The 23,734-nt window shown below is 35.4% G+C and overlaps 1 protein-coding gene across 1 annotated transcript in view; it reads left to right on the top strand.

The window, feature by feature from the left end:
- The window catches only part of LOC138918160 (regulator of DNA class I crossover intermediates 1-like), a 74,318-nt gene extending 51,573 nt beyond the window's left edge, over positions 1-22,745 (top strand). The window contains exons 12-14 of the mRNA XM_070238357.1: positions 13,619-13,682; positions 17,224-17,306; positions 20,248-22,745. Of these exons, the coding sequence (XP_070094458.1) occupies positions 13,619-13,682; positions 17,224-17,306; positions 20,248-20,712 (612 nt within the window). The 3' untranslated portion in view covers positions 20,713-22,745. The remainder of the gene's footprint in view (positions 1-13,618; positions 13,683-17,223; positions 17,307-20,247) is intronic.
- The last annotated feature ends 989 nt before the right edge of the window (positions 22,746-23,734 follow it).

Raw genomic sequence — 23,734 nt, 5'->3', positions numbered from 1 at the left:
ACTTGAAAATATGCTGCTCAGACCAATGTCATAGAGCATACTGCCTATGTTTTCTTCTAGAAGTCTCATGGTTTCGGGTCTTACATTCAAGTCTTTAATCCATTTTGAGTTGATTTTTGTGCATGGTGTAAGGGAATGGTGTACTTTCATTCTTTTGCATGTGGCTGTCCAGTTTTCCCAACACCATTTATTGAAGAGACTCTCCTTTCTCCATCGTATGCTCTTGGCTCCCTTGTCGAATATTAGCTGTCCATAAACGTGTGGGTTTACTTCTGGGCTCTCAATTTTGTTCCATTGATTTGTGTGTCTGTTTTTGTGCTAGTACCATGCTGTTTTGGTTACTATGGCTTTGTAGTACAATTTGAAATCGGGGAGTGTGATACCTCCAGCTTTGTTCTTTTTTCTCAGGAATCCTTTGGCTATTCGGGGTCTTTTGTTGTTCCATATAACTTGTAGGATTCTTTGTTCTATTTTTGTAAAAAATGTTGTTGGAACTTTGATAGGGATTGTGTTGAATCTATAGATTGCTTTAGGAAGTATGGACATTTTAACGATGTTAATTCTTCCAATCCAAGAGCACGGAATATCTTTCCATTTCTTTGTGTCTTCTTCGATTTCTTTCAACAATGTTTTATAGTTTTCGGTGTGGAGATCTTTCACCTCTTTGGTTAAGTTTATTCATAGGTATTTTATTCTTTTTGTTGCAATTGTAAATGGGATTGTATTCTTAATTTCTCTTTTTGCTACTTCGTTGTTAGTGTATAGAAACGCAACTGAGTTTTGTACATTGATTTTGTATCCTGCAACTTGACTATATTCCTTTATTATTTCTGAAAGTTTTTTAGTGGACTCTCTAGGGGTTTCTAGATATAAAATCATGTCGTCTGCAAAGAGTGACAGTTTCACTTCTTCTTTTCCAATGTGGATCCCTTGTATTTCTTTTTCTTGCCTGATTGCTCTGGCTAGGACTTCCAATACTATGTTAAATAAGAGTGGTGACAGCGGGCATCCTTGTCTGGTTCCTGTTCTTAGAGGGATAGCTTTCAGTTTTTCTCCATTGAAAATGATATTTGCTGTGGGTTTGTCATATATGGCCTTTATTATGTTGAGGTATTCTATACGCATTTTATTTAGAGTTTTTATCATAAATGGATGCTGTATCTTGTCAAATGCTTTCTCTGCATCTGTTGAGATGATCATGTGATTTTTATTCTTCATTTTGTTAATGTGGTGTATCACGTTGTTAGATTTGCAGATGTTAAACCATCCCTGCATCCCCGGAATGAAACCCACTTAATCATATGTATGATCTTTTTAATGTATCGTTGTATTCGATTTGCTAGTATTTTGTTGAGGATTTTTGTGTCGATGGTCATCAGTGATATTGGCCTGTAATTTTCTTTTTTTGTGTTGTCCTTGTCTGGTTTTGGTATCAGGATAATGTTTGCTTCGTAGAAGGAGTTAGGAAGCCTCTCCTCCTCTTCAATTTTTTGGAAGAGTTTGAGAAGGATAGGTATTAACTCTTCTTTGAGTGTTTGGTAGAATTCACCCGGGAAGCCATCTGGTCCTGGACTTTTATTTTTTTGGGAGGTTTTTGATTGCTGTTTCGATCTCCTTACTGGTGATCGGTCTATTCAAATTTTCTACATCTTCTTGGTCCAGTTTTGGAAGGTTGTATGTTTCTAAGAATTTATCCATTTCTTCTAGATTATCCAATTTGTTGGCGTATAGCTTTTCATAGTATTCTCTTATTATCTTTTGTATTTCTGAGGTGTCCGTTGTAATCTCTGCTCTTTCATTTCTGATTTTATTTATTTGAGCCTTCTCTCTTTTTTTCTTGGTGAGTCTAGCTAAGGGTTTGTCAATTTTGTTTATCCTTTCGAAGAACCAGCTCTTGGTTTCATTAATTTTTTCTATTGTTTTCTTTAGTCTCTATTTCATTTATTTCTGCTCTGATTTTTATTATTTCCTTCCTTCTGATTTTGGGCTTTGTTTGTTGTTCTTTTTCCAGTACCTTTAGGTATGCTTTTAGATTGTCTATTTGGGATTTTTCTTCTTTGTTGAGGTAGGCCGGAATTGCTATAAACTTCCCTTGTAGAACCGCTTTTGCTGTATCCCACAGATTTTGGCGTGTCATGTTTTCATTTTCATTTGTCGCCAGGAATTTTTTGATATCTTCTTTGATTTCTTCATTGACCCAATCATTGTTCAGTAGCGTTTTGTTCAATCTCCACATTTTTGTGGCTTTTCTGGTTTTCTTTCTGTAGTTGATTTCCAGTTTCATACCTTTGTGGTCAGAAAAGATGCACGGTATTATTTCGATCTTCTTAAATTTATTGAGACTTGTTTTGTGGCCTAATATGTGATCAATCCTGGAGAATGTTCCATGGGCATTTGAAAAGAATGTGTATTCTGTGGTTTTTGAATGGAATGTTCTGTATATATCTACTAAGTCCATCTGGTCTAATGTGTCCTTTAAGGCGAGTGTTTCCTTATTGATCTTCTGTTTGGATGATCTATCCATTGGTGTAAGTGGAGTGTTAAAGTCCCCTACTATTATTGTGTTACTGTCTATTTCTCCTCTTATGTCTGTCAATAATTGCTTTATGTATTTAGGTGCTCCTATGTTGGGTGCGTAGATATTTACAAGTGTTATATTTTCTTGTTGGATTGTTCCCTTTATCTTTATGTAGTGCCCGTCTTTGTCTCTTATTACAGTTTTTGATTTAAAGTCTATTTTGTCTGATATAAGTATTGCTACCCCTGCTTTCTTTTCTTTGCCATTTGCATGGAATATCTTTTTCCATCCTTTCACTTTCAGTTTGTGAGTGTCTGTAGGTCTGAAGTGTGTCTCTTGTATGCAGCATATACATGGATCTTGTTTTTTTATCCAGTTGGCCACCCTATGGCATTTGATTAGAGCATTTAGTCCATTGACATTTAAAGTAGTTATTGATAAATATGTATTTATTGCCATTTTGTCACTTTCTCTTTTTTTGGGTGTTTTAGTAGTTCTTCTCAGTTCCTTTCTTTTTCTCTTGCTCTCTTCCCTTGTGGTTTGATGGTTATCTTTAGTAATATGTTTGATTTCTTTTGTCTTACTTTTTGTCCTGCTTGTTATAGGTTTCTGGTTTGTGGTTACCATGAGGATCCTATTTAATATACTGTGCATGTAACAGTCTATATTGAGTAGATAGACTCTTTAGCTTGACCTCTTTCTAAAAGCTCTACTTTTTCACTCCCCTCCTCCCACATTATGTTTTGCACATCATATATATTCTTGTGTTTAGTGTGTGTCTATCTATTACCCTCTTATCATTGAAATAGGTGATTTTAGTACATTTGTCTTTTAACCTTCATATTATCTTCACAGGTAGTTGATCTGCTGCCTTTACTGTCCTTTTACCTTACTAGTGATTTTATTGCCTGTCTTTTGCTGTTGTTGTTTTGGGTTTTTTTGATAATTTTTTTTTTATATCTCTATTTGTGGTTATTGCTTTCCCGCTTAAATAAGTCCCTTCAGCATTTCTTGCAGAACTGGTTTCTTGGTGATAAACTCCTTTAATTTTTGCTTGTCTGGGAAGCTGTTTATCTCTCCTTCCATTCTGAATGACAACCTTGATGGATAGAGTATTCTTGGTTGTAGGTTTTTTCCTTTTAGCCTTTAAATATGTCGTGCTATTCTCTTCTTGCCTGTAGGGTCTCGACTGAGAAGTCCACTGATAGTCTGATGGGCTTCCCTTTATATGTCACTTGCGGCCTTTCTCTTGCTGCTGTTAGGATTCTCTCTTTGTCTTTAATTTTAGACATTTTGATTATAATATGTCTTGGTGTGGGCCTCTTTGGGCTTCTCTTGTTTGGAGCTCTCTGTGCTTCCTGAAGTTGGATGTCTGTTTCCTTCCTCAGGTTAGGAAAATTTTCCTCTATTATTTCTACAAATAAACTTTCTGTCCCTTTGTCTCTCTCTTCTCCTTCTGGGACCCCTATAATCCGAATGTTAGCATGCTTGATATTGTCCCAGAGTTCCCTTACTCTCTTCTCATTCTGTCTAATTCTTTTTTCTCTTTTCTGTTCTGCTTGGGTGATTTCCTCTAGTCTTTCATCTAGTTCGCTGATCTGTTCTTCTCCTTCCTCTACTCTGTTATTGAGTCCCTTGAGTGAATTTCTCATTTTGAGTATTGTATTCTTCATTTCTGATTGTTTTTTTTTTTATATCTTCCAGTTCTTTGCTGATGTGCTCACTGTGTTCATCCATTCTTCTCCGCATATCTGTGAGCATCCTCATGATATTTTGTTTGAATTCTTTGTTGAGTAGGTCACTAGTTTCTGTTTCACTTAGTTCTAATCTACAAGAGCCAGATCCTGTAAGCTCTTCACAGCAAAAGAGACTCAAGTTCAGAAAGATTAAATAACTTGTTCACAGTTACACATTTGAGCCAGGATTCAAACTTTTGTCTTATCTGACTGTATATTTTCAACTATATTAATTGTTTTGTCTTTTTGTCTTCAGTATGTACATTGAGTACATATCATGAATTCATTTAATAGAATTTATTGTCGTTCTCCTGTATGCTAGACACTGAAGATTCAGTGGTGAAGAAACAGTTTTTGTTCTTATGAAGCTTATATTGTGTTATGCACTAGACTCTGCAAGGTACAGAGATGAAGGGACATGGGACCTGTTTTAAGGAAGCTATGGTCTAGTAGCTAGACAGAAACAGAAAAAAATATAATACATTTAGATAAATTGCTCCAATTGGGGTTTGTACAAAGGTCAGTGGGAGACAAGTAAAAAAAATTTCTAAGTTTCATGGCTAGTCAGGAGGAAGATGTAATAGAGGAGAAAACTTTTGATCCGGATATCAATTAATAAGTTTACCAAATGGACAAACTGCCTTCATACTATGAAGAAGAAGCAACATAGATAGAAACTAACAAGTGAGAGAGTATAGCTTATTTTAGAAGCTGCAAAGTAACTTCATTCCAGTTGTTATTGCTGCTACTATAGTGTAAATTACAAGTGATGGTGGAATGGCAAAAGAGAATTCTAGACAATATAAAGGGCTAGATCATAAAAGACTTTACATGACATATACCAGTTTTATTTTCTGTCACCAAACAGAGCCACTGAAAAAATTTTAGTAGAGGAGTTTGTTGGCATCTGAGTATTAAAAAGTTGACTCTAGCAACAATGAGAGATTTGAGAAGTGGCATGACTCAAGGCAGGGCAAAAAATAATGAGGGCTTGAAGTTGAGCAGTGTAAGTAAGGATGGAAATGAGGGAAGAGCTATCACAAAGATTTAGAAGATCTTGATTTGATAGTTGTTGTTGATTAGTTACGGGAGAAGGAAAACATTGAAGGAGACCTGGATTTATTATTTGGGTAAATGGGTAGTTGATGGGATAGTGCCATTCACCTAGATTGAAGCGTTAATGTTTTATTGAGGATTTTTGTATGTATGTTCATCAGGGATATTGTCCTGTGATTTTCTTTTCTTGTGGTGTCCTTGACTAGTTTGGATATCGGGGTAATGCTGGCCTCATAAAAGGAGTTTGGAAGAGTTGTCTCCTCTTCTCTTTTTTGAAATAGTTTGAGAAGGATAGGTATTAATTCTTCTTTGAATGTTTGGCAGCATTCACCAGTGGAAGCCATTGGTCCTAGACTTTTGACATTGGGAAGTTTTTGATTACTGGTTTGATATCTTTACTAGTAATAAGTCTATTCATATTTTCTATTGCTTCATGAATTAGTCTTGGTAGGTCGTATGTTTCTAGAAATTTATCTTTTTCTTCTAGATTGTCCAGTTTGTTGTTGTATAATTAATCATAATGGTGTCTTATGATGCTTTTTATTTCTGTGATATCAGTTGTAACGGCTTTCCTTTCATTTCTGATTTTATTTATTTGAGTCCTCTCTCTTTTTTCTTGTTAAGTCTAGCTAATGGTTTGTCAATTTTATCTTTTCAAAAAACCAGCTCTTAGTTTCATTGATCTTTTCTAGTGTCTTTTAGTGTCTATTTCATTTATTTTCACTCTGATCTTTGTTATTTCCGTCTTTTACTAACTAGGTTCAGTTTGTTCATTTTCTTGTTCCTTGAGGTGTAAAGCTGTGTTGTTTATTTGAGATCTTTCTTGTTTCTTAATGTGGGCATTTATCACCAGGAACTTCCATCTTAGAACTGCTCTTGTTGCATCCCATAAGTTTTGGTATGTTGTATTTCCATTTTCATTTGTCTCAAGATATTTTTTAATTTCTTTTTTGATTCTTCTTTGACCCATTAGTTGTTCAGGAGCATATTATTTAATATCCACATATTTGTGAATTTTCCAGTTTTCTTCTTGTAATTGATTTTGAGTTTCACGTCATTGCAGTTAGAAAACGTGTTTAATGTGATTTCAGTCTTCTTAAATTTATTAAGATTTGTTTTGTGGCCTAACATATGGTCTATCCTGGAGAATGTTCCTTGTGTGCTTGAGAAGAATGTGTATTCTGTTGCTTGTGGATGGAATGTTCTGTGTATGTATGTTTGGTCTATCTGGTCTAAAGTGCCATGTAAGGCCAATATGTTTTTATTGATTTTCTGACTGGATGATCTATCCTTTGATGAAAGTGGGGTATTAAAGTCCCCTACTGTTGTATTGTTGTATATTTTCTCTCTTTAGGTCTGTTAATATTTGTTTTATTTATTTTGGTGTTCCTGTGTTGAGTGCATAAATATTTACAAATGTCATCTCCTTTTGTTGGATTCACCCCTTTTTTATTATGCAGTCATGCATTGCTTAATGATGGGATACATTCTGAGAAATACGTCAGTAGGCGATTTCATCATTGTGAGAACCTCATAGAGCATACTAAAGGGGAACAAAATTTGCCATCCCAAAATGTGTCTCTTTAACGTGAGGATTGTTTTAGGCTGACTATTTCTGAGAAAAAAAGACTTAGAAAGTTTGTCTTGTAACCTACCCCTTAACTGCCTAAAAGAATTCAGATTAAAAAAAGCTGTCTGAGGAAGCAAGCTATCACCTTAGCATAACATGAATTAGGTGATAGACAGGAAGGCACCTAGAAAAGCCTGATTTTTGGACTCCCTTCTGTGTTTTTCTGTTTCTGTGGCCAAACACATGTTTTCTAAGCATTTGCTCCTTTTCACTTACCTGTGAATTGCCTTCTTTCCCTTTCAAGTCCCTGACTCTCTTCATCTCCAACATCTTATTTTGTCTTTACCTGAAGATGATATTTAAGGTGAAGGCTTTGGCTAGTTACTTGGTTTTATTGTGTTTCTCACATGTGTACATGTTATTAAACTTTTGTTTTTCTCCTGTTAATTTGTCTCGTGTCAATTTAATTTTTAGATCAGCCAGAAAAACCTAGAAGAGTAGAGGAAAATTTTTTCCTCTCTTACAGTACTTACACAAACCTCAGTGGTATAGCCTGCTACACACCTAGACTATATGTTACTTTTCTTAAAGGATCACTGTTGTATACACAGTCTGTTGTTGAATGAAACGTTTTTATGTGGTGCATGACTATATAATGACCTTCTTTGTCTCTTATTACTCTCTTTGTCTCCAAGTCTCTTTGTATTAAAGTCTATTTTGTGTGATATATGTATAGCTATGCCAGGTTTTTTTTTGGTTTTCATTTGCATGGAACATCTTTTTCTGTCCCTTTACTTTCAGACTGTGTGTGTCCTTACCTCTGAAGTGAGTTTCTTATAGGCAGCATATAGATGGATCTTGTTTTTTCAGTCTGTTTAGCCACTCCATATTTTTTGAGTGGAGAATTTAGTCCATTTACATTTAAAGTAATTATTAATAGGTGTGGACTTATTGCCATTTTGTTCATTTTTTTCTGACTGTTTTGTAATTCCTTTGTTTTTTCTTTTTTTCTTTCTTTGTGATTTGATGATTTTCTGTAATGGTGTGCTTAGGATTCCTTTTTCTTTATCTTTTGTGTATCTACTGTAGGTTTTTGCTTTGTGTTACCATGAGGCTTATGTAAAACAACTTATAACATTCTAAGTTCTTAAAAACTTAAGTTTGAATGCATTCTAAAGATCTAAATTTTTACTGCCCTCCCAAGTTTTATGTTTTTGATGTCACAACTTATATCTTTTTATCTTGTGTATTTATTAACAAATCATTGTAGTTGTTATTTTTAGTACTTTTGTCTTTTAACCTTCATACTAGCTTTATAAGTGATTAACCCATCACCTACAACATTAGATTATTCTGAATTTTACTATATAGTTACCTTTACCAGTAAGATTTATAATTTTATATGTTTTCCTGTTACTGATTTAGGGCCCTCTCGGTTTAGCTTAAAGTCCCTTTAACATTTCTTGTAAGGCCAGTCTAGTGATGATAAACTCTTTTAGCTTTTGGTTGTCTGGAAATCTTTTTATCTATCCTTCTATTCTGAAGGACAGCTTTGCTGGATAGGGTATTCTTGACTAGCAGTTTTTTCTTCCAGCACTTTGAATATGTTGTGCCACTCCCTTCTGGCCTGCAAAGTTTCTGCTTAAGATCTGCTAATAGTCTTATGAGGGTTTCCTTGGATGTAACAAGTTGTTTTTATCTTGCTGTTTTTAAGATTCTTTCCTTGTCTTTAACTTTTGATAATTTAATTATAATGTGTATTGGTGAGGTCTCTTTGAGTTCATCTCATTTGGAACTCTCTGGGCTTCCTGGATCTGGATGTCTGTTTCCTTCCCCACGTTAGGGAAGTTTCAGTCATAATTTCTCTAGATAAATTTTCTGCCCCTTTCTTCTTTTGGGACCCCTATAATACAAATATTGGTCCACTTGATGTTGTCAATAAGTTCCTTGTGCTATCTTCATTCTTTTTCATTCCTTTTTCTTTTTGCTCCTCTGATTGGGTAAAGTCCACTGCCCTGTCTTTTTGTTTGCTGATCCTTTCTTTGGCTTCATCTAGTCTTCTTTTGTACCTTTCCATTGTATTTTTCAGCTCTGTGATTTATTTTTGGTATTTTTCTTATACTTTCTACGCTATGTTCTCTTTGTTGAAATTCTCACTTTCTTCGTGTATTTTTCTCCTGACCTTGGTGAGCATCTTTATGATGGCTAATTTGAACTCTTTATCAGGTAAATCACTTATTTCATTAAGGTCTTTTTCTGAGGCTTTATCTTGTTCTTTCATATGGAATTTCTTCTTCTGTTTCTTTATTTTCCTTGATTCTCTGTGTTGGTTTCCATGCATTCTGTAAAACAGCCACCTCTCTAGTCTTGAAGAAGTGGCCTCGTGCAGGAGATGAACCTTATGTTTCAACCCTGCTGTAGCTCTTGGTTGTCTCTCAAACCTTTGTGGTTGTTCAAGCAGTCTACTTTATTTTTAGTGGCTCCCAGTATTTGAGGGTGTGCAAAAACCTGCCAGTGTCCCAATGGGGAAGATCTCAGTCAACATCTAGATTCAGTCTAATTGGAAACTGGACCCTGATGCAGCAGCTTTTGAAGTATGTAAATATACCTCATTCATGGGAAGACTTTGACATGAGCATTTCTGTGTGCTCATCTGCACTGAGCCCTGGTGTGATAGCCATATAAGAACTGTTTGTTTGCTGACATCCTGTTGAATCTATGAACACAAGCCCTGCTGGCCACCAGAGCCAGGCTATCAAGGGATGTGTCTTTTGGGCAGCTGACACAGAAACCCTGGTGCTAGATATGTGCACAATCTCCTTTCTTGGAGACATTAGCAACCTAGGGTGGGACAGATGGAGAGTGTGAAGATGGTAACTATTGGGCTTCCTGGTCTCTGGAGAGGATTGCAATTAGCCCCTAGGTCTGTGCTTAGTTAGAAGCTTGTCCCTCAGGCCACAGGTATGAAGATAAGCTAATAGGCTTCTTTCACAGAAAGACGGGCATTTCAGTCTGCTGCCTCACTGCTGTGCCCTGGACCGGTAGCTGGTTAGGAACTCTTTCTTTGTTCATTATAGTCCTGTGGGACCTGTGAACGTAAACTGTAGGGGAGGAAGACAATTCCTCTACCCTCTGGGTCCTTCTGGCTGGTCTAAGAATTAAATTGACATGAGACAGAATAACAGGAGAAAATCAAAGTTTGATAACATATGTACATGGGAGAAACCCAGGAAAATCTTGCTGGAGTGGCTGAAATTGCCACCTTAATACCATCTTCAGCTAAAGATAAAGGAGGATATTGGGGGTAGTGGTTTGGGACTTCAAAGGAGAGGAAGGCAATTTACATGACGATGGAAATGGAAATCTTTGATAAACAAGTGTTTGCTGGGCCATCTGTAGACAATGGGAACTGAAAGAGATCTTTTGATAAAATGGCCCTTGCTAGATGTCTTTCTGTCTACCACATCTAGAATCATCTATGGTGGTATCTCCTTCCTGGGACAGGCCCTTCTATCTTAAATTCTTTTAGGCAGTTAGGGGGAAGGTCAGAATTTCTTTCAAAGAGTCAAAGACTCTTTTGTCCTTAAAATAATCAAGGCAAAGAGACACATTTTGGGGTGGCAAATTCTTTTTTTTTTTTTTTCTGGGAAAGATTTGCCCTGAGCTAACATCTATTGCCAATCTTCTTCTCTCTTTCATTTTTTTTCCCCTCCCCAAAGCCTCAGTGCATGGTTGTATATTCTAGTTGTAAGTCTTAGTTCTTCTATGTGGTCTGCCGCCACAGCATGGCTGCTGACAGACGAGTCATGTGGTTCCATGCCCGGGAACCAAACCCAGGCCACCAAAGTGGAACACACCGAACTTCAACCACTAGGCCATCAGGGCTGGCTCAGATGGCCAATTCTGATCCCCTTCAAAGCCTTGCTGGCTACCAGAGCCAGCTGATCAAGGGGCATCCCATGGGTGGCAGCTGCGAAAACTGGGCCTCCAGACAATGTGCACAAGCTCTTTTCTGGGAGATACTGGTGACTTGGAGCAAGGCAGAGTTGGACTGTGAAGATGGTGCCCGCTGGGCTCTATGGTCTTTGGAGAATATTTCAGTAGGCCTGTAGATGTGTGTTAAATTAGAAGCCTGCTCCTTAGGCCAAAGATTTAAGATAAGCAAATAGGCTTCTCTCACAGAAGGATTGGGGTGCGATTCAATCTACTGTCTCTTTGCTTTGCCATGGAGGATAGCCAGTTAGGAACTCTTTCTCCATTTGTTACAGTCCTGTGGGACCCTCAAATGTAAGCTCCATTCTGCAAGGTACTGGTGACCATGAGCAAGGCAGCGGGAGAGTGGAAAGATGGTACCCAGCCTCCGAGTTCACTGGAGAGAATTACAGTCAGCCCTTAGATGTGAGTTTAATTAGAAGCCTGACTCTTAGTTTGCAGCTATGAGGATAAGCTAATAGGCTTGTTTCACAGAAAGACTGGATAGTCAGTGAGCTGCCTCTGCTCTAGGCCCTGAGGTGCAGCATGGTGAGCCTGTGCGAGCCCTTTAGGAACTGTTTTTCCGTTCCGTGTAGCCTTGTGGGTCTCATGGACACAAGCCCTGTTGGCTTTCAAAACTTGACGTTTTGGGGGCTTATCTCTTTGGTGAAGGTCTTAAAAGTTCAAGTACCAGATATGAGGGTCAAGCCATTCACTCCTTGGGGAGAAGCTCAGAGTTGTGGGTTCCCTCCTGGTTGTGGATCACCATGCCCAGGTGGGGTTTATGGTAAGATTGTGTCTCGGCCTCTCCTACCCATTTGTCTGTGGGTTTTTTCTCATTCCCCTGATGTATAGGAGTCTCTGAGCTTGTTTTGGGGTTTCTTTCAGAGGAAGTTGTTCTGTATGTAGCTGTAGATTTGGTGTGTCTGTGGGAGGAGGTGAGTTCAGGATCCTCCTACATTGCCGTCTTGAACTGGAACTTATTTAATTTTAAAGTAGTAGAGGAATAAGATTTAAATTATGGTTGTTACCAATGGGAAGGTAATCACTAGAGAAATAAAGACACATAGAAGATATTCAGAATTCAAGGGAGTGGGGATGTCACACTAGGAAACCTGATCAAGATGGGAAAGAATGAAATAACTTTTAGATAAATGGGAAAGGTAAAATGTAAGGAATGAAACCTGCTTAGCAATTAATATATGAAATATAAAGAGGTTGATTTTTCTTAACAAGATTCAAAGAATATCAAATTGAGAAGAAAAAAATAATCTTTATAGTTTTTCAAGAAACATGTAGAACATAATAATAGAGGTTAAAAATAAAAAGATGGCAAGATATATGTAAATAAAATATATATTATTGGAACAAGGAGAGTAAAAATTCAATGAAAAGCCCATTCAGAAAGGAGAAGAAGAGGTGATACAGAGTTACTGATCCATACAGATCATGAAATCCTGCTGGGCAGACATTGTGTGAAAATCTTGCTATCCTAGAGGATGGGGAAATTCCTTAAATAATTTAGTTTCTTCTCTTTGGGACCATTTTATTTGTCTGTTATCCTCTATGAACAGATCTGAAGTGGATATTGGAGTGTTTGCCTGTCTCGGGGGTCTATATAGCTTTCTCAGCTTGTGTCTTACTGGTGCAGGTTTGGGGCTTGAATATTCTAAGAGTTGAACGTACAAGGCTTTTTAAATGATTAAATAGTGAGGTTAGAAAAGAGGCTTTGCTCGACAAAGTTATTCAGGGCTCCAAGCTGGTAGGGACTCTGGTATCTTCAACTGGTAGGTTTCCAACTTGTTGATACTGGGTATAGCGGAAGGGAAAAGGAAGTGGAGGATTGTGGAGAAAATTTTTATGGGCCAGCACTGGCAGTGGTGTACACCACTTTGCCCATGACCAGAACTTAAATCACGTGTCCAAACCAACTCCAAGGGAGGGTAGGAAATGTGTTTTAGCTGTATGCTTAAAAGGAAAGGGAAACATGTTTGGTGAACAACTAGATGGTTTCTCCTTTATGCTACCTATTTATCAAAAACTGTATATCCCACCAACAGAGAATATATGTTTTCTATAAGTCCCTACTATATTTGCAAACATAATTCATGTAGTAAGCCACAAAGAAAGTCTAAGAGATTTATCTAAGGAGAGATTCATAGCCATATTCTCTAATAAAAAATTCATTAAATTAGAACTAAAGAAGAGGAAAAGAAGTTGCTTAACCTCCCTTATCTTCTTGAAAATTAAGAAACACTCTGGTTTTGAAAAAGAAAAAAAGAAAAGGAAATGAAAATAAATTACAAATTACATAGAAATTGATGAAAACCAAAACCAATGATGTATTCTGTAGAAAATTGATACCTCTAAGAGCTTTTACTATTTAAAAAACCTGAAAATAAATGAACTGATATCCAACTTAACAAATTAGAAAAAGAAAAACAGAATAAATCTCCAAATTGCTTTAGTATCTTTTCCTTTTTTCAGCTGCATTTGTTATGATTACCTGAATCCTTTCTTTTTTGTCAATTCATTTCTTATCAAGTGTCTCTTCTGTTGCTTGCTGTTTCTAAATGAATTTCAATTTTGTTTTGTTTTATTGTTTGTCATAGGCAAATTTTTCTTTGTGAGTTTAAAATTATCTTTGTGGAATTAAAGTAATATGAAGGAAGAGTACTGTAAAATGATTTGGTGGGGTGAAAAGGGAGCTATAAGTGGATATTATTGTGTATACTTAGGAGTTCTTAAATTTTATTTTTCTTTTAGATTCTGATGGAAAAAGGAGGAACGTGTTCTTTAAAAGGCAGGCCAACCTCTACTATGAAAGTCCGTCAGTATAAGTGAATTTTTTTCTTTTAAAAAAACTAACATTTAAGTGGAAATTGTTTTAAGTGCTTTTTTTTTTAGGTTTTTGCCAGCAAATATGTTTCCTAGATATCTTAGAATATACTAGTGATGCAATTGTCTTCAAAACTACTTTTATCTTTTATAAAATGTGTTATACATGATGAATATATGTAACATATATGTACATTTTAGCGAATAATAGTAAAATAGATACCCTTGTACTCACTTTGTAGCTTAAGAAATAATACGTAATCAGTACATTTGAAGATCTTCTCAATTGCATTTCCTATCCTGCCCCCTAGAGGTAACTATTATCCTGAATTTGTTTTTATGGTATCACACATAGACTTTTACATTGCTTGGTTTTGAACTGTTCACAGATTGAGGCAAATGCTGTATATTTTGCTGCAACTTGCTTTTCTTTGTTCACCCACTCTGATATTTGTGACTCTAATATACTTAATTATTTATTTACTGCTATGCAACCTTCTGTTGTGTGAATGTACCTCAATTTATACATTTTCTGGCATTGGTTATTTAGATTGTTTTGAATATTTTGCTATAATAAACAATGCTACTTGGACAATTCTTGACATTTCTCCTGGCACACATGTATAAAAAATTTCTCTTGAATATGAGTCAAGGAGTAGAATTGGCTAGTTCAAATGTTATGTGCATCTTCATCTATTCTAGGTAATACAAGATTGTTTTATAAAGTAGTTGTGCCAGTTTAAACTCCCACTTGCAGGAGCTAAGACTCTTAGTTGTTATATATTCTCACTAACACTGGATCAGCTTTTTATCATTGTTGGAATCTGGTATTTCATTGTAATTTTAATTTATATTTCCCATTATTAATTAGGTTGATTTGCCACCCCTGTTTATCTGTGAAATACTTTTCATGTCTATTGGTCACATTTCTTTTAGAAAGTTTGGCTTTCCTTATAGGATATATCTTTTCCATATGTAGATATATATGTATATATCCTATATATCTTTCATATATATATACTAGATTCTAATTGCTTGTAGGCTGCGTGTAGCAAATACTTCATATTTGAGTGGTCATTTTAGTCTATACTGTCTTTTTATGAAAAATAGTTTGTGGTACTTTTTAGATATTCTGTGATGGAATGATTCTTTCGGATATCTACTTTGCTAGGATACCTAGAAATCTTTATCAACTTTTTTCTTTTGGATTTAATTTAAATTTTTGAAGTGTAAACCAGTAGTCTGGTTTCTATCCTATCTTGTCTGCCCTATTTCCTTTTGCCTCATATGAGTAACTTTTTTATTGGTTTATGGTTTATCATTTTACTATGTTTTGTTGTGTTCTGTTTTTCTTCAAAATAAAGCCTAAGAATATATAAACACACATATTCACATGAGTCTTAGTTCTCCACTTTTCTCACTTAAATGTAGTATAGGATATTTTGTATAATATAGGATATTTTATAGATGAAATAAATGGATTCATTTATTTAGTAAGTTTCTTATAGATTTCTCCATCTTAGTACTAGCCATTTCTTCATCCCTTATTTATGACAATTTGGTAATCTATTATGTGGATGGGCTATAGTTTATTCAGTCATGCCCTGTTGGTGGACATTTGGCTTGTTTCCAGTATTGTGTTCTTATAAACAATGCTTGGTGAACAACTTTGTGTATATGTTTCTTAATTGTGGAGGTACATTTTCAGGATAATTTCTAGGAGTAGTATTGCTGTGTCAAAGGGGAGATACATTGTTTTTTTGTGTAGTTATTATTGCCAAAATTCAATTTTGATAGATATTACCAAATTCCCTGTTGCATCATTTGGCAATCTCACCAGAAATGTGCCTTTTTATTCCACAGCCTCACCAATAGGGATTGTGTTCAAACTTGGGAATTTTTGTGAGTTTTATAAAAATAGATAGGTAGACAGACGGATAGATGGCAGTTTAAGTTTGCTTTTCTTTTTCTATAAGTGAAGTTGAACGTCTTTTAAAAATATTTAATGTCTGTTTTCATTTCTTTTTCTTTAAAGTCTCCATTCATGTCTTTTGACCAATTGAATTTTTGGTATTTTTTTCTTGATATTTAAGAACTCTTTATATATTAAAGAGATTTAGGTCTTTGTGATATGTCACAAATATTTCCTCCTAGTTTATTATTGGTTTTAGATTTGTTTTGACTTTGCTTATGATATCTCCTGCTTTGCCAAAGGATTAATGTATTTTTTTATGTGGTTGATTTTATTCATCTTTTCTTTTATACTTCTGGATTTAATTAGAAAGACTCTACACTCCCAGGTTAAATGAATTCACTTAATGTTTTCTTCTAGTGTTAGTATGATTTTATATTTTTACGCTTAAATCTTTAATCCCTTTAGAGTTTATTGTGATTTAAGGTGTGAGATGTGTATTGATTCAGGTTTTTAAAATGCGTCTTTTCCCTAGGCATTTGTGATACCACCTTTTTTATGTACTAACTTTTCATATGTGCTGGGCTTTCTTTACTGTTCTACTGGTCTTTCCTAATCTTTGTGTGCTAATACTGTACTATTTTTATGGTAAGTGCTTTATAGTATGCTTAATTTCTAAAACAGTTACACCTCCCTTTGTACTTTTTAAAGAATTTTTCTGGCTAATTTTGATTATTTTTTATATAAACTTTAAAATCAACTTGTGTAGCTCCAAAGAAATATTTTAGTTTTATCAGGAAAATGCTAAGTGTATATATTGATTTAGTGTGGATTATCATACTAATGATGTTGAGTAGACCTATCTAAGAACAAGGGATGTCTTTTTGTTAATTCAGCCTAATTTTGTATCTTTAATAGTTGTTTAGAACACCTTTAAGCACTTTAAAGTTTTCCTCAAGTAGATTCTGCATGTCTCTTGTTAGATTTGGTGGTAGGTACTTTTTGTTGTTTTTGTTGCTACTTTAGTGTGAATGCACGTCCCTCTTGGTCTACAGTATTTATGCATTGTGAAGAGTCAAGACCTACTTCTCAGGCCTATTTTTAAACTTAACTTGCTATCATAAGAGAACACATTAAGCACATAATGAAAGAATATCGGACTGGATGCTTTGAGTTGATTTTTTAAATACAGCTTTTATTGTACAAGGAAGCTTCGTTTATTAGATTAGCAAATATCTGGTGCTTTGGACTTAATAAACTTGCCTTATTCCTCCTTCCTGTAGGTTGACACTTTAAATTATTATTTAAATTATTTGTTCATAAAACATTGTTCATATCTTAGAAAAAATCAATTGAATTTTCTCTGTTCTCCTTTCTTGCCTTATGTACCCTTATTTTACTTGTAGATGAAAAACTTTTAAGTGTAGAATAAACCCGTAATACTCTGTCAGAAATCCAAGATGCGGAGTTTCTCAAGTTTTAACTAGTTTTGGCACACTTTTAAAATGCTCTGCAGTATGTTAGCTAAACTTATGTTACCAGCTGATATCTGCTGCCTGTGTATATATTTAGTAGAGTATTAATAAATACCATTCCTCATGAGTTAAATGTTCGTTTTCAGATCTTGAGTCTTCACAGAGTAGTTCGTCTACCAGTTACTCTCCAAGGCCCACAGATAGTTGTTTCAGTTCTAGTTCAGAGATGGTAAGGTATGCTTTTCGTTTTTTTTGCTTATTAATATATGCTATACTAGTTTAGAATTCTTTGTATATCTCATAGTGTACGTTTACATTCTGAAACAAATAGTTGAGACAATAACTAGTGGAAATATAAATGTAAACAAAAAGTGAAAAATATTAAAAATGTAAGAACATAAACAGAAATATAAAATTAAAGTATAAATGAATGTGTTCATTATTATTGACAAAAGCCAATCTTATCAGGATATGTGTGTGTGTATATGATAAAGTTGTGTTTCTTTTAAAAGAATTTTTAAAAGAACCCACTCATAAGAATTGAAACCCTAAAACAACCAAAAATACATACAAAAAGAAAACCTTAAGGCTTATATGAAGAAAACACTAAAGTGTTACTGAAGACTGTCGTCTGAATAATTGGAATGACATGCTATGTTCTGAGTGGGAATGCTGCATTTCTCAGAAATCACATTTAATGGAATTCTCCTCCATCAATTCTTCCGTATTCATTTCGTCCACCTTTTGTCTCTCACTTTCCATCTGAACTGCTCTTGCTAAGGAAGGACCCCAGTGATTTCTATTTTGTCAAATACGTTGGACACTAAAGTTTTTATTTTACAAGAACTTTTAGTAATATTAATAGAAATTATGTTCTTTTTTTTTTGAAACATTTTCTTCTCTTTGCTTTTATGATAACACACTCTTTTGTTTTTTTCATACCTCTTTGAGTGCTGCTTTATGCCTTTGTCTACTTCTCTTCCACTCTTCCTCCTATATAAATGTCATAGTGTTTATGGTTTGCTGCAGGATCCTTTTCTTCTCTTAACCTACATTCCAAACTCTAGATGATGTTATGTGCTCCAATGACTTATATACTGTCTAGTTGATGACAGTTCTCAACTTTACGACTTTAGCCCAGATCCTTATTTAGATGTCCAGTTTCCTAGCGGATACCTCTTCTTGGATGTTTCACAAAAATCTCCTTATTTTTATTCCTCAAACTGAATTCCCCTGATCTTCTCCCCAAGTCAGTTTTATTGATATTTCCTATATTAGTGATACCTTTTTGTCCATTCAATTGCTCGCTCTGGAAACTTAGTAATTAACTGTCATCTCTTTCTGCCTCATCTGCCTTCCTTAACCACATTCATTCCATCACTTCATTCAGTCAACTGTACTTCCAAAATACTTGGCATATTTATCTACTTCCTCAACTTCTGGTGTCAATACCCTAGTTAAGGTACCATCATCTTGTTCTTGAACTATTGTGGTTGTTTCCTAAGAGATCTATTTTCCACTCTTGTTCCACTTTTTCTCCAGTTAGCAGTCATCGTGATCTTTTGAAAACTTAAATTGAATCATGTTATTCCTCTGAGTGGATTTCTATTTTACTTTATAGTCTGGCTACATCTTCAACTTCTGGTGTTCTCCCTCTCTCACCACACTCCGCACGTATGACATTTCACTTTCCTTACTTTATCAGTCTCTTTTCTGCTTCAGGGCATTTATTTATATATCCTGTTTCCTCTGCCTTACTGTTACTCATCCTTTAGGTCTTAGCGTAAATATGTCGCTACTTCTGAAAGCCCCTCTTTGGTTCCTCAATCTAAATTAGGCCCCTCAATTATCCTCTCAAGGTCCTTCATACTTGTTTTTCATAGTGCTTTTCTCATTCTGTCATTACATATGCACGCATGTGATTATTTGGTTAATGCCATTTCCACCAATGAGAACGTGTGCTTTAAGAGGGCAGCAACTGTGTCTGCTTCACTTGCATTGCAGATGCTAAAAAATACTTGTTTCTTGAATAAACAAATGTATTGAGCTTGTTTTCTCTAATTTGTGTGCAGCCAGTCTTAATGCTGTTTCTTGGGCTTACTTTTCCTATTTCAGTGCCAAACAACTGAGACGTATACCTCATTTTGGTTTTTAATGTTAACTCTGCCTTTTTTTTTTTTTTTTAGCTTGGCTAATCAGTACTTTTATATAAGATTTTCACTAAAAGAATATTTTGGTTAGTGCAGTAATTAAGAGATAAATTTTTTGTGAAGTTGAAAAATTCAAGCTAGTAAATTGAAATATAAACCTATTAAAAGTACTTAAAATTTGACTTTATGTAACAGTTGTGATATTTATTGCTGTTTAATTTTCCTTTTCTCTATTTGATTTTCTGTTAGCCGATACTCTCCTTAAGTTGTTTCTTTGATGAGACTGGGCCCATAAAAGATACAATATAGATATCTTTTGACTAAAGTCAATGAGTGAATAGTTGAACAAGTTATATGTGTCAACTGTTTCTTTCGAAGTTATTACTTCTACTCCATTCTTTTTAAGTGGTTGAAGAGTGTGGTGTATATCGTTTCCTCTGTGTGAAAGGGTAGGGGGATGATGTAGCCTGTGATTATAGAGACTGATAAGAGACAAAATTCCCCTTCTCTTTTTTAGCTCTTTTGCTTTCTTTCTTTTTTTTTGGTGAGGATGATTCTCTCTGAGCTAACATCGGTTGTTAATCTTCCTCTTTGTTTTTTTTTTGCTGAGGAAGATTAGCCCTGAGCTAACATCTGTGCCGATCTTCCTCTATTTTGTATATGGGTTGCCAAGACAGTATGGCTTGGCAGTAGTGTAGGTCCATGGGATCTGAACCCATGAACCTGGGCTGCTGAAGTGGAGCCCGCCTGACTTAACCACTACACTACAGGGCCGACCCTTTCTTTTGAATTTGTAATACAAGGATTGTCATTATCATTATTGTTCTTGTTATTTAAAAAATCCATAACCTCCATGATTTTTAAAAATCAAAAGTCCAGGTTGACTTGCCACCTGCCAAAGTCTCTTCTGTATTTTGAAATTTTCCATGATGTGAATTTAAGAATGTCTGCTTTGAAGTCATTGAATGATTTTTTAAAATTAAAGCATCATTTACAGCAAAATTACTAAATTTCTTTTAGCTGTCTGAAGATGAAGATCAAATATTGCAGCAAATTGAAGATTCAAATAGGAGATCCATCAAAACCAAAGAAACAACTAACAGTTTTTATTTAGAAAGGATGGCAACACTTCCACATGATAGGATTGCTAAAAACAATGCCAAAATTCATAAACAAAATGAGAATTTTCACCAGTTCTCACTTAAAGATAAGACAGGTCAGTTTCCACAGTCTCACTGTGATTCAGCACACATTGTGCAAAACAAAAGCAGTAATTGCACTGTACAAGTTGCAAGATGTGATGCATGGGTACAAACTGAGAGTGAACCTGTAATGAAAGAAAAGTTAGATGATGCCATACAGTGTGATATAATTTCAAAATGTAAATGTATAAGTGATGTGTCTTCTCTTTGTAATGTTGAAAGGTGCAGTGAAAATATTAAGGCAGATACCACTGGAGGGCAGGAAATCCTTAAGAACAACTAATATGCTAAGATCTCAGCCTGAGATTTAGCATTTCACTTAATGTTCAGAATTTCATTAACATAATAAGCAATGAGAAAATGCAGCTAAGCACAAGGTGGAAGTAGTCACAAGATATATTTATGGTTTATTTTTAAACATTTTAATATTATTAATTTATGCATTTGCTTTGCATAGATATTTCTTTAGTATCTTCAAGTTTTTAGAAAATAATATATATGTAAATTTGCTATCATTCTTATGGTGATTATTCATTATATTATGATATGCTGCTGTTTGTGGATTAAAAATATGTTTACTTGCTTTCTTGTCACATTTATTGTTAGATTTGGTGCATTTGCATGTTTTAGTCAAAATGTTCTCTTCCAAGATTTTAAGACACAAAATAATACTAAATATCAAATATGTTTTCTAACCTCATTATAAGATTTTCTTAGCTACTTACATTAAATATTATACCCTCAGTAAAAATTTCTGGCATTAAGTTTTAGATACAATATATTTTCTATTTTGTTTGGATAACTTTTTTTTTTTTTGATGAGGAAGATTGGCCCTGAGCTAACATGTGTTGCCACTATTCCTCTATTTTGTATGTGGGATGCTGCCATAGCATGGTGTGATGAGAGGTGTCTAGGTCCTTGCCCAGGATTTGAACCGGTGAACCCCGGGCTGCTGAAGCAGAGCTTGCAAACTTAACCACTATATCACTGGGTGGGCCCTGGATAACGCTTTTTGTAATACAAGTACCAACTTATATTAATTCAAAGGAAAGTGTTATTTTCTTCAAGATTAAAAAAATGTTTTCATGCTTTTATAAAAGAATTGTTCAACATTGGAAAAAATGATTTATGTTCACTAATTTTAACATTGTTAAGATTTGTTTCATAAATATTGCATCAAGATTTCTCATTTATAAAATACAAGTTTTGTTTCCAACATAACGTTTTTTGCAGTAAGATTTTAAACGTTCATACTCAGACATTTGTATGACTGTATTACAAAGTGCGCAACAGGGGGCATTCTCCTATCTAACGGAACCAAAAATAAAATTGTTAGGGAGTTTCTGTGCCTTTAAGGAAAAGAATGATTAGATACTGCATTTTTACATGCATGGATATCACTCAATAGTTTGTATTGCAGAGGGGATTTGAAGCGTAACAATTTATAAATACTAAAAGTTAGTGTTTAAACAGTAGCAATCTTCAGGTTTTTAGCTAGTTTTAGGAAGTTATCTTTGCTGCCTCAGAGAGAGAACAATGCGCTCCTAAGTAATTGTTTTCAAGTATAGTAATCATCTCATGAAAGGAAAATTTAACTATCTGATGTACAATTGATAGCTTTTCAAAAAGCCAGATTTTCATCCTGATATTAAAGAAAAGGTATTACATCATAGATTGATTATCCTCATTATTATTTTGCAAAATATGACATATATAGCAATGAAGACCAATACAGGCATACCTCAGAGAGATTGTGGGTTCAATTCCAGACCACTGCAGTAAAGCGAGTACTGCAGTAAAGTAAATACTCCAGTAAACCGATTCCCAGGAATTTTTTGGTTTCCCAGTGCATATAAAAGTTATGTTTACACTGTATTGTAGCCTATTAAGTGTGTAATAGCATTATGTCTAAAAAGACAGAGGGCTGGCCCTGTGGCCGAGTGGTTAAGTTCACACGCTTCTCTGGGCCGGCCCAGTGTTTTGTTGTTTTGGATCCTGGGTGCGGACATAGCACCACTCATCAGGCCATGCTGAGGCGGCATCCCACATGCCACAACTAGAAGGACCCACAACTAAAAAATATATATATACACAACTATGTACAGGGGGGCTTTGGGGAGGAAAAGGAAAAATAAAATCTTTTTTTTTTTGAGGAAGATTAGCCCTGAGCTAACTACTGCCAATCCTCCTCTTTTTGCTGAGGAAGACTGGCCCTGAGCTAACATCCATGTCCATCTTCCTCTACTTTATATGTGGGACGACTACCACAGCATGGGGTTTGCCAAGTGGTGCCATGTCCCCACCCGGGATACAAACCGGCGAACCCCGGGCCGCCGAGATGCAGAACGTGTGCACTATTTGCTGCGCCACCGGGCCTGCCCCAAATAAAATCTTTAAAAACAGCAACAAAAAATGTACATTCCTTAATTAAAAAATACTTCATCGCTAAAAAATGCTAACCATCGTTTGAGCCTTTAGCAAGTCGTAATCTTTTTGCTGGTGGAGGGTCTCGCAAAAACGTGGTATCTACAAAGTACAAGAAAGTGAAGCACAATAAAACAAGGTATGCCTATATATGGAAAAAGAAAACTCTCACTGATGATACTAGAATAAGATTGAGCTGTGAGTCTTGGGTGGGTTTCAAATAGCAAATAAACTGACTTTTTCCCAAATACTGATGAGAGTCTAGCAGTGTTGAAGCATGTATATTACAAAAGTCCACAAGTAGTTATATCTTTATCAATATCATAATGTGGCAGTTAAGCTCAAAAAGGTGAAGAAGAATGTCAGGGCTTTTTAGTGCAGTGACCACACACAATGAGAACAGAGTAAGGCACAGTGTAGTAGAGAATTTAAACTTGCCCAAAAAGAAATCTGGCCTGAGCTCTTGGCTTTTGGGAGGTAATTGCTAAGCCCTGGAATATCATGCCTGACAGAAATGTTTTTGTTTGCGGGGGGACCTTGGGCCAAGCCAGATAGTACCAGTGTGATTTAGGATGGTACTTAGAGTCAAGCGGTATCAGCTTGACTTCTTAAGGAGCTAGAAAATGACATCAGCCATGTGGGCAATCAGCCATGGGACTGTTACGGAGCCTCAATAAACGCTTTGGACACCAAGGCTCAGATGAGCTTCCTTGTTTGGCAGTACTCTGTGGGTGTTGTCACACATTGATACCATGAAAATAACACTGTCCATAGAAGAGGCCAACTGGAAGCTCCACACTTATTCCTTTCCTAGGCTCTGTCCTATGTGTTTCTAACCTAGGCTGATTTTAATCTATATCCGTTCCCCGTCATAAACTGTA

Source organism: Equus caballus, chromosome 16 (assembly GCF_041296265.1).
Source record: "Equus caballus isolate H_3958 breed thoroughbred chromosome 16, TB-T2T, whole genome shotgun sequence".
Classification (NCBI taxonomy): Eukaryota; Metazoa; Chordata; class Mammalia; order Perissodactyla; family Equidae; genus Equus; species Equus caballus.
The sequence above is the reverse complement of the archived record's forward strand: the minus strand, read 5'-3'. Positions and strand labels throughout refer to the sequence as shown.